Source organism: Dysidea avara, chromosome 12, assembly GCF_963678975.1.
Source record: "Dysidea avara chromosome 12, odDysAvar1.4, whole genome shotgun sequence".
NCBI classification, from domain to species: Eukaryota; Metazoa; Porifera; class Demospongiae; order Dictyoceratida; family Dysideidae; genus Dysidea; species Dysidea avara.
The window spans coordinates 3433898-3444862 of NC_089283.1; the positions used below are offsets into that span (position 1 = coordinate 3433898).

Below are 10965 nucleotides of genomic sequence, written 5' to 3' on the forward strand. Positions count from 1 at the left end.
CTCAAAATTTCCTTCAGGTGATTGTGGTATAGATTATAGAGTTTTGAAATGCCTTTGTCTGCCTACAACGCAGTATTTATGATTTCAGTCCATACAAAATGTATACACAAATATTTTCATGGTTTTATGATGCTAAATCATAAAATTGGCTTATGAGGTATGTAAAAGCAGCAGTAGTTTCACTGCTACACTAAATTTGCATTCCCAGACGTAATACATTATTTATCTTTTTCATCATAGCCTTATAAAGACCACTAACATGTAAATGTGCTCTAGCAAAAGTCATGTGTGGTTGATGCATAATGTGTGCACACAATGTATGTATACACTAGCTACACTTCTCTAGCTTGTTCTTTCAGTTGTGTATGCTGTTTAACAAGGGTGAAGGTAGATCTTGAAATTCTTTGCTGTCTTCATGCGTCGTCTAGGCTGTGTAAACAAATAAACATGTATAATATTCACCAGGATAGTCATGGAATTCCATATTTACATCTGGCTATTCAAAACAGCAAATCCAAACAAGTGAAACAGTTAGTGTAATAACTAAAAATCAAATTACCTATGGATTGACTAACTTAACAACTGAACTGGGAGACCAGCCCGGTCATTAGTGCCTGCATGTATAAATGTAAGTTAAGACCTATACATTATATTGCTTACTGGGTAAATTTATTTATAAAGAATTTTCTACTACAATATACACCATCAAAGAATCATAACGTACACGGCCATTAGCAGCTTTGTCACGTTTCTGGATACATCTAGACCACTTCTTTAAGCACTTCAAGTTACTAGGATCTCTACAAAGACGACAGGTTGTTGGTAATGGACGCACACTCTGAGAATAATAAGTTGCAGTGCAGTATCCAAGTTGAGGGTCACTGGTACATGATGAATTGTCTGCTTTGTCATCAGCGCTAAAGTGCAAGAAAAAATATGTGTAAACAGTGTTGTGTATCCGTACATACAAACCCCGTGTGTATTGTTAAGCTAATCATGCTACTTATATTGACAGGAATTGCAAGGTATAAACTATAGTATGCAGTAATTATAATGACAAATATCCTTTTGGTGAAAGTTAAAGCAGGCTCTAGTATTTATAGGTGACAATGACATCTATACTTGCATAGAGTTCCATTCTTTCAACTATTTAACTCACATTCTACACAATGTGGCATTCTGAGTCTTGCAGATGTTATGTGAACACTCTGGTACTGTGTTATCATCTTTTGTGGCACCTGAGATTGTCATACATCATAATATGCACCCATAGGTATGTGCTACACAGATACAAATGCTCACAGAATTTACCACATTCATAATTTTTCATATGTGTACTTGACAGCAGGGCCAGGTACAGTAGTAAAGTAGAGCAGGCCAAAAGGTGGAAGGGGCAACTTTGTTAATGAAAGTTACACAATGGACTGTGGAGCATACAGCAGACAGGAATTCCATTCTGTGGGTCCAGATTTGTCTTTGAGATATGAATATGACTGTTCTATTAGAGTGGTTGACAGTTCTATCAAATAAGTCATAGTTCTTTATGCAATGCGATTTCTATAGTGTTTTATTAATACTAATAATTACAGGGTATTCCAAAGAATATTCACATTTTTGCTACTTAGCAAATTGCAACATGCTGTGAATAGCACTCAGCTCTGTCCCTGTGATGAGTGCTTTCACATGCTGCAAGTAGCAAACATTCAATTCTTCTCTTCCTTTTTGCCAAAATTACACGAGACTCCATTGCTTTCTTGGTATGATTAAAAGATTACATTATGAATTATTTGAAATTCTATCAAGTGACCTGGGCCTACAAATGAACAAACAAAATATAAAAAAGACTGGCATGTGGGCACATAAAACTTGTCCAAATTTTCAAACTTTTATTGCCTGTAAATAATTAATTTGCTTTGTAGCTAATGCTATAATTTAATAGTGCAGCTATTCTATTTTGGTACTGAGATATGGTCTGTTGTTTGATTTTGTGCCCACGTGCCTGGTCTTCACAGGCCAGTCAAAATTTAATATCATACATGTTTGATTGTCTTCCACTGCCATTGAGTTTTGATCACAACACCCATACATTCCAGGATTATCACCCCTTGGTGGAATGATGGTATATCCTGGAGGATCATTACATGATGTACAATTGGTGGACTCTGGACCAACGCATCCTGCACAATAAGGATGACATTGATCACATGTTGAATTAACTGGATTCTCATATTTGTTACTGGAACATCTTCCTGAAGGCAAACACTCAAATCTGTCACCATCACCCAAAAAGTTCTTAACATTCTTGCAGTCAATGCATTGTTGTTGACTTTCACCAATACATCCATCACACTGTTCATGACATAATAGACAACGCTTGTTTCTCACATATTCTCCATATTCACAACTACCAACACAAATTGGACGATTTTCACTGTCTTCTCTTGATGCAAACACACATTGTGAACATTGATGGGCCTCAGGTCCATTACAAGATAAACAGTGTTCATTACAAGGATCACAAAATCTTGTTGGAAATGGAAATGGTTCAACTGGATCAAATGGAAGATTTAAAAATGTTCTGTCAATGCACCCATCATTTGGAAGGCATCTAACTTGATCTAAACTCTCATTTCTCAACACAAGATAACAACGATTACATCCACCATCTTCTAAACGATTACTAGGACCAGTACATCCAGTTTGTGGTACACACACACTGTTACAAGGGAGACAGAAGTTAGTGTCATTAGGATAAGTACCTAATGGACACTGTGAAACACAAGTGATAGTGTTATTGACATCATTGGGAAGAGCAAAATTTTTACATCGACCAAAACAGTCAGCAGGTGTCTGCAATGTATATGATACAACCTTATAAATATAAATTATTACATTATGAACTTACTGGACCAGAACAAGCATCGTTACACTCTTCATGACACACTTCACAAGTCATTGTAGAGTTGTCAGCATACAAAAGCCTTTTAATGGAATTTTAATGCTAGGCAAATAATATTGTCAACGTACTCATTCAGTGATTGGGTTCTTTTAGACTCACAGGAGTCAACACAGATACGTTCAGCTCCATTCCTGTACAGGTAAACTTTACACACTACACAGTCAGTATCAGCTGGACCCCAACATCGATATGTCTCATTACACTGGCTGTGACATGACATTCCTGCAGCAACTGTAGAGAAAATAATTATTATTAATAATAAAACTTTATGGTATACAGGCAGTAACAGATACTACAATTGTTTGTAATTATATAACCGAATCCTGAGTAGTTTACAATAAATCATAATAAATCAGGATGTTACTACATATAATGGACCTTGAGGTAGTCATCTATGCAGAACACATGTGGCTGCAAAAAGCAATAGAGAACAATTTTAAAATGACAATAAATAAATTTGGAGAAGCGGCTGCTCACTCTTTGCCCTGACACACACACATAGGTGGACCAGTGACTTTTTAGCAGATTTCGCCTAAATACTTGCAGCAGTGTGGGTAGAGCATAAAGCTAAAGTTTCTAGTGGTTATACAAACCAGGAGTTCAATTCCCAAGCTGTTTATTTTTCTTTCCTTGCTCAGACCTTTTCATCACACCTTTTTCACAAGTCTCTTTTTTCTTCTTTCTTTTTACAAATATGTTTTGACAACCACCTTTTAAGCTTTTTTGTCTTAATGTTTTAACATTTATTAAAGTGTCCATATTGAAAAGATTATATCTTCAGACACAGCCCAACACTGGAATGTGTAGTGGATTCATCAATTTTGAAGTTAATGTATGGTAAAATCTAATATGAGTGCTTACGTATATTGCCAACACAACCTTAATTGACCAAATTTGACAAAAAAAGGTTTCCACACAATCCAATATTCTGACTTTAGCCAACTATAACTTAATTTACTACTCAGTAAGCTGTAGCCTAAAAAATTCACACAATTCTTCCATAACATTGTAAAACTAATTGCATACTCCTACAGTACATTGAGTTATATATGGTAATTCAAAGTGAATGTATGTGGAAGCCTTGTTTTGTAAAATTCACTCACATATGTTCTCAGATTCAGTATCAGAAAAATTCCTAAATACTGATGGCTATTCAATATCACATGCAGAACCTACAGTGGAACCTCTCTTATCCGGGTGGTCTGGTACATACTACTGTATCTCAGAAATGTCCATAACTAAGAATTGCATGCTATTATGCCAACTTAAATACAAGTAATGTTGTTATTGCTATCAGTTAGTGCTAAGCAGTTTAGTGGGCAGAGAGGGAAGGTATTCATGGTCACTCCCCTGGGCTGTAAAATGCATTATCACCTAGCAATCAAGTGGTAGTTATTATTAGTAGAATAAACAAAGCCACCAAACAGGTAAACAGCAACCTTTAGGCTCCCTCCTTGTGCTTTCATCTAAAAACCAAACTTCATTATGGTCAACAAACTACAAGCCACATGACTAATTTGGACTGTCCAGACAATGGAGACGCCCAGACAATGGAGGTGCCTGGATAATAGCATAATAGCATAATAGCATAATAGTTGTGAACTTTAACAAGTGTAGCAAGCTAGCATGCAGACTTTCATATAGTCACTCCCAAATTTCTGATTCCCAAAGGAAAACTCCTAAAATAAACTGGTTATTGCTACCACCATACACATACTTTATGAAATGTGGAGCAGTAGCATGATGAATCAGAGTTATGCAGAAGAGAGAGTTTCGGATTTTTTTCTCCTTTCTCCACCTTTCAAACATGCTTTCTGTAACACTTTAAACAGGTTGTAGGACCAGGAGCCCTACAGATTTTCAGCACTTATGCTGTAAAGGTTTAATAAATAAATGAATACAGAATGTACATGTAGTTAAATCATTAAATTTTTTGATCTGTATATACCTGACCATGGCGTACACCTCCCTCACCATCCTCCCATCTTCTCAGGGTTAAAAGTCTTTATTGGCCTTGTAAATTAACTATTCAAGCAAAAAATATACTCCTATTTCTGCTTAATGCCCTTGCTCATGGCCAACAGATCAGAATTGCTGCTTGCAAGTCTCAGGCAGTTGGTGACAGTGGACTGGGAACCATTAAGGATCATATTATGAAGTTTTTGAAACTTAAGGTCTCAATCTGCTTTGTCTGGTAAGTCTTGGGATGTATTGGTATAGTGAAGTTGGTGGAGTTCAAATAAAGCACATCTTTTGAATGGGTCAAATTGGCAATGCATTTTGTATCAATCCCACTTTAAAGACTGTACTGATGCCCCAATGTATACCTACTGAATATTGTGTTGGAATCTATTCAAGGACCTTCCACAGTGAAGACACTCAAAATGAAGCATACACACTATACAGTTCAATGCATAGCTATAACAAGTAAACATCAACTGACATAAATGCCATACTGGAGTCTTGGGGCCATGAACCCAGGTAAGCTTAGATATATGCTCTGAATGGAATGTATATTTTCATTATAGTTCTAAAGATATATAAATGTGACTGTTCTATTAGAGTAGTTGACTGCTTTAAATATTAGTTAAAAATCAATGACTTATGGTTTCCTAACCATAAGTCAGTGACTTTGGTTTTTGCCGAATAGTACAATGATAAAATATAAACCAAATCATTCAATTACAATCATATGTGATTGGATTTGTGAAAAGGGTCTTCCACACATCCAATTTACCAACTTTGATGAGTTTAGAAAAACAAAACAGTTGCCTAGAAATTTGGTCAGTAGTGGCCACTAACATAGCTTATAAGATAGTAAACATTTCAGGCTTTTATCTAACTTGAAAACTAAGTTATAATCTTTTCAATTCACAAAATCGGATGTGTGTGTATGACCCTTTTTTGCAAATTTAACAGAAAATTGATTATAATTATATCAAACATCTAATCTGGAAACTCTTGGTATATACCCAAAGTAGTTTATATTTTTGTGTAGGTCTGTTGGTTGCTTAAGCTAAATATATGAAGGTTGCAAAGAGAAAGAAGTTACGATTAATGAAATTCATAAATTTTTATAGTGATTTCTTAATGTACCATGTACTGCACTGTATTCATGCATGTCCATCTGATAATTGCTTTAACTTACCACATTCATCATAAGGTCGTCTGCCTGTTATTGCTAGATCATCTGTACCTGCATATATCACTTTCTGATCTGGCGATGCCTTATAATATTCCATGTCTCCGATATAGCACAAGTTTGGGTTGTTGACAATAAAAATATCTAACCCAAATATTTTCACCAGTTTAGGTAGGTATATTTGTGTCAGACTGACATTGGAGATGCTACTGGCTGGATCGTTGTCAACAATTGCAACAGAGTCGAGTGCATCTTGCATAAGTGCACTGTTCCCATCAAATCCTCCAATGTACATGAGGTTTGGAAGGTAATCAAACACTTCCTCTCCCCAGTTAGCAATGGCCAGTTGTCCCAAAATAACTTCAACATTAGAAAATGCTTCTTTTACCAGTGTAAAGCTAAAATTCTGACTGCTGCAATGATTATAATAATACAGTTAAACACAGGTACACGTCTTTCTGTTGGTTGCTACTTACACAAATTCTCCATATGTTTCTGCATTAAAAATGAGATCACCATTGATAACAGTGCAACCTGAGAACCTTCCAATGTCTTGAGGCAGCAATCCTTCAGTTACTCCTCTGCATGCTGAATAGTTCACATGTGTGTATAGTAAAAGATTTTGTTGAACTAATCTACCACATATGTACTTGTTTTTGTCTTGCACACTCCATTTGGACATGGATGACAGGCATGCCCCACAAGTTGGAATCCTGACTGACATTCTTTCATGCAAAATGCCCCTTGTTTATATCTGGTATCTACAAAGCATATCTTTTAGCTACCAGTACATATATCACAAATTAACAGTGTAACTTACCAGGACAAGTTTCCACACAGAGTGACCCAACATGAAGTTTGAAATCCCCACTCTTCTTTAATGACTGAGTTATTGGATTGTATACTTCTTTTGGAGGGCAGTTAGTAACACATACGTACACCATTGTTGTTGTAATTCTTGCAAGCCTGGCAGATACATACAGAATATGCCTATAAGGAATTTATATCTACTCACAGTACACTGGTTATCATTAGGTCCCACACAACCAGCTGCACATTCTCTACTACAACACTGCGGATTTCCCATGGTGTCCAGGTAACATCTCCTAGTTGAGCAAATTTCAAAGCAAGTGCCAAAATTCTTTGTCACTATTAAGTAGAGTAGTATAACACAGTGTGTAATACTCCATCATATCCTTACAAGTTTGACAGTAGTTTGAACTCCAACAGTAGCGGCTCTCACAATGTGGACAGTCCCTATTTATTATGGCATCTCGACCTATTTGTTATAATATTCCATACACTGTAAGGTACAAGCTTGACTTACTAGGACAATGATCATTCCCTAATTCTTGATATTGACTGTTAGGGTCAGTAAGAATATCCTCCCACAGGACACCTCTGTGATTACAAGAGCTGACAGTCACAATGTACACATCTCCTATTGAGATTTCTGTCAGATTTGGTAGGTATACTGGTCCTGTTACATTGTGAATTAACAATGCTGGATGTCTTGTTGGAGAAATTGTATTATCTACCAGGTTGTGTCCTCTGATCAGTCGTAAATTTGGTAATGTTATGTGGTCAGATATATTGAGGTTCTGGATGAATAATGAATCACCAATTTCCTCCACACTAGATAAGAATTTGAAATCTTCAGAATTATAGAGCTCATTCCCTGGCCTGTTGATGTTAATGCTGCCATCAACCACTCTACAACCACAGAATCTAATGCGCATGTCCTGCAAGAATGCTTCTTTTGGCTCTTCAGCCGCAGTGAATGTGTGCAGTTCAAGCCCATCACACAAACCTATAAGAGAAATGCATGTACAAAAACTAGCATTTATGTACTTAGTGTCTTGAAGAAAACTAACACTGATATACATAGCTATGCACTATTGTTGGATCCACCCTTTAGTCATACAGCATAAATGCTAAGCAGAGTGTAGTAAAAGTACACGTATATAATACTATATATACAGATCTATATAGCTATCTATACATCTGTGCATTACTATTGACATATGCTTGACTCAGTAAATATACTCCCATTTCTCACTTTTTTCAGCACAATGAGAAGCACTGACATTTACAAAGAGTGCAGCTAGTCCAAAAGCAATGATTCCAACTTTACTGGCAATCATCCTGATCGCGGTGGAAAACTGCTCAGCTGTGTCAAGTTTAGATATATAGCTTCCAACTGGTAGCTAATGCTAGCTTCTATACAACTGACTTTTATAGCTAGCTATCAGACAAGTATATACACCATTATATTACAATGGCAAGACCAACTTTGAACTGTAAACCAACAAACTTTGTCTGATGACCTGTAACTAACCTCAGCTGAAAATGTTAACCACACATATTGACCTAATGAACTCTGTACCTGGGTTAACCACATTACTCATTGTAGAAGATTTTAAAAGAAATTATAATACCTAGATTGGTGTGCACTCACTGCTAATGCTACTGTTTATCACTTATACCACCAGAAGGCTGGGACTGCATAATATTGTTTCCCTACACACATTTACATAATACATGCATTCAGTTATAACACACAACGAAGCAAAGCCTTTAATTGGCTGCCACATACACAGTCACACTTACCCAGTGAATATCGCGACATTTGCTACTCATGATCAGGTTCTTGGAGTGTAGACAAATTGTTCTGGGGATTTCAGGACTAGTACACCACAGGAGGCAGCTGTAGCTACCATGTCTCGGTGAAGGTGCGAGCCTACCTGAACCCTCATTGAATATAATATATATGTGAGACAAGGGACATTGTTGGCATTTACCTGTAGCCACTGTAGGTTAAATAATGTTTAAGTCTCTAGTTCCAGTTTGTTAGGTTAGGTAATCCAAAGGCTGCAGCACATGTTGCTGTCAGATCTAGACCTTCAGTACTGGTCACTGTAAAGCTTTAATAACAATAACAATAACCTACTGCCCACATCTCACATATATTCCTGCTCAACCTGTTATACTCACACATGAACACACATTATGATATTTCAATCAATTGTCAATTACATTAATGGTCTTTTCCATGCACATGAGGAGCATATGTTTACCATATACATATATACATTTAGTAGGAAATTTAATATGTTTTGTGCTCTGTCTTACTAGCTATAGTCTGAGATCTAAAGTACCTGCAAGAGTGTCTTTCAATAGCAGTGTTATTTTAGTCACTTGTTAGGATCATCACTCTCCAACATACTTGAAAGTTACAGAATGTTAGTTGTACTATTAATAAGAAACATGATGTACAATATAAGGTGGTGCTTTGCTTACTTACTCAGTACATACATATTTGGTCTCAGTTTTACCTATACATATGCAATGATTCTTATCAAGAGATGTTAGTATTAGTTTTATGCTATCACCATGTAAGTTTCAGCAATCATAGCACATGAACTGCAACTATTATTATAGATGCATGATGTGGTTTAGTTTGTGCCAACCATGCACATTCCTGGTCGTGTTTTATATTTTTTCAAAGGTCATAGTATAATTGGTGTATAATTAATTTTACAGCCACCACTTAATAATATGTAGTAGATAATCACTGAAGTATACACAGTGTATTAAAGTAATAAAAGTTATATATAGTGCAATTAATTTATTAGTAATATTTCATCCCAGTATCCTACTGCTTTATATACAGTGCTATATTGCCTCATTTCCTTTGCATGATTGTAAGCTTAATGTAGTTCGCTCACCTCTAACATACTTGTCACCAATCTTTGTCCCACACAGGTGTTACTGATTGGTTTATCCACCACTGTCATCTGATGGTGGTGGGGTTGGTAGTTGTACAAGGACTCTGTCTGCCGTGGGAAAACCTAACCAAAATTGTAGGCTGGGACTTAAATTGGGAAGTTATATGTATATTAGATGGGTTGGTGAATACTTTTTGAATGGCAAAAGGGGATTTTTCAGACTTTTGACATAGCTTGGGTGTATCAGGCATCACTTAGTATACAGGGAGGCAGACCCTGTTAGAGTCCTCGCACTATCACATCCGACTAGTCAGGATGGAGATGCTGAATCATGGGCAGGCGCACACCTGCCACCTTGTATTCAGCTGTGCTTATACATACTCACACTTAACTCTGACACAGGATACTGTTTAGGCATATAGGGAAAGTATTAGCACTGACAGGCTCCTGCCAGACTGCATTAAGACTGGTAAATTTTTTTTTGGTAGAGTATACGCTGACAGTGGATACTTTTGCTGGCACATAGAGGGTAGCATTAACACTTACAGGCTCCTGCCAGACTGTACATAACACTGGTAGCACTACTTCTGTGACTTTGGGTAGCATTAGCACTAACAAGCTACTGCCAAAATTCACATCACACACTTATGTGAATATTTCCAACTCGCATGACACTGCAGTGAATAGAAACTACACATGATGATAGGGTTAATTAAGTACACATTCCTATGTAACCTACAGTGAATCAAAATAATGGATACACAAATTCTTATGGAGTTAATTAGCTAAAGGTATTATATAGCTTGTTTTTTTTAGTTTTTTTTTTCAATTTTAATGTGACCCCATTGCAGTTACAGCTGCATGAACATGTCTACAGTTACTCTTGCATGAGCTGTGGTTTTTTGCTCGCTGAACATACTAGGTAATGCCAACCAGTCCTCCCTTTTTTGCGCTCTTCTTACTACACACATTGGGTTGCTCAAAGTCTTGACTGGGTGTCGATTGCTCAGGCATTGTAATTAACTTGCTTGTTTCCTACAATAACAAACTATACATATAAATACACAACCACATGTATATAATAAAGAACACATCAGATATAAGGTACGCTAGTATGCAATTGTGGTTTTGTAAAC

At 36.6% G+C, this 10965-nt stretch overlaps 2 protein-coding genes across 2 annotated transcripts in view; both read right to left on the reverse strand.

The window, feature by feature from the left end:
• The window catches only part of LOC136240161 (epidermal growth factor receptor-like), a 93959-nt gene that overhangs the window by 20959 nt on the left and 62035 nt on the right, over positions 1-10965 (reverse strand). The gene's annotated exons all lie outside the window — the stretch shown is intronic.
• LOC136240160 (epidermal growth factor receptor-like) lies at positions 145-8318 on the reverse strand. Its single transcript, XM_066031059.1, has 14 exons — positions 8161-8318; positions 7429-7911; positions 7303-7380; positions 7117-7250; positions 6922-7067; positions 6752-6862; positions 6578-6689; positions 6108-6514; positions 3028-3190; positions 2906-2981; positions 2037-2850; positions 1160-1238; positions 725-917; positions 145-429 (listed from the first exon to the last, which is right to left on the reverse strand). Exons 4-14 carry the CDS (start codon positions 7131-7133, stop codon positions 373-375), a joined length of 2175 nt encoding a protein of 724 aa, XP_065887131.1. The 5' UTR covers positions 7134-7250; positions 7303-7380; positions 7429-7911; positions 8161-8318; the 3' UTR covers positions 145-372.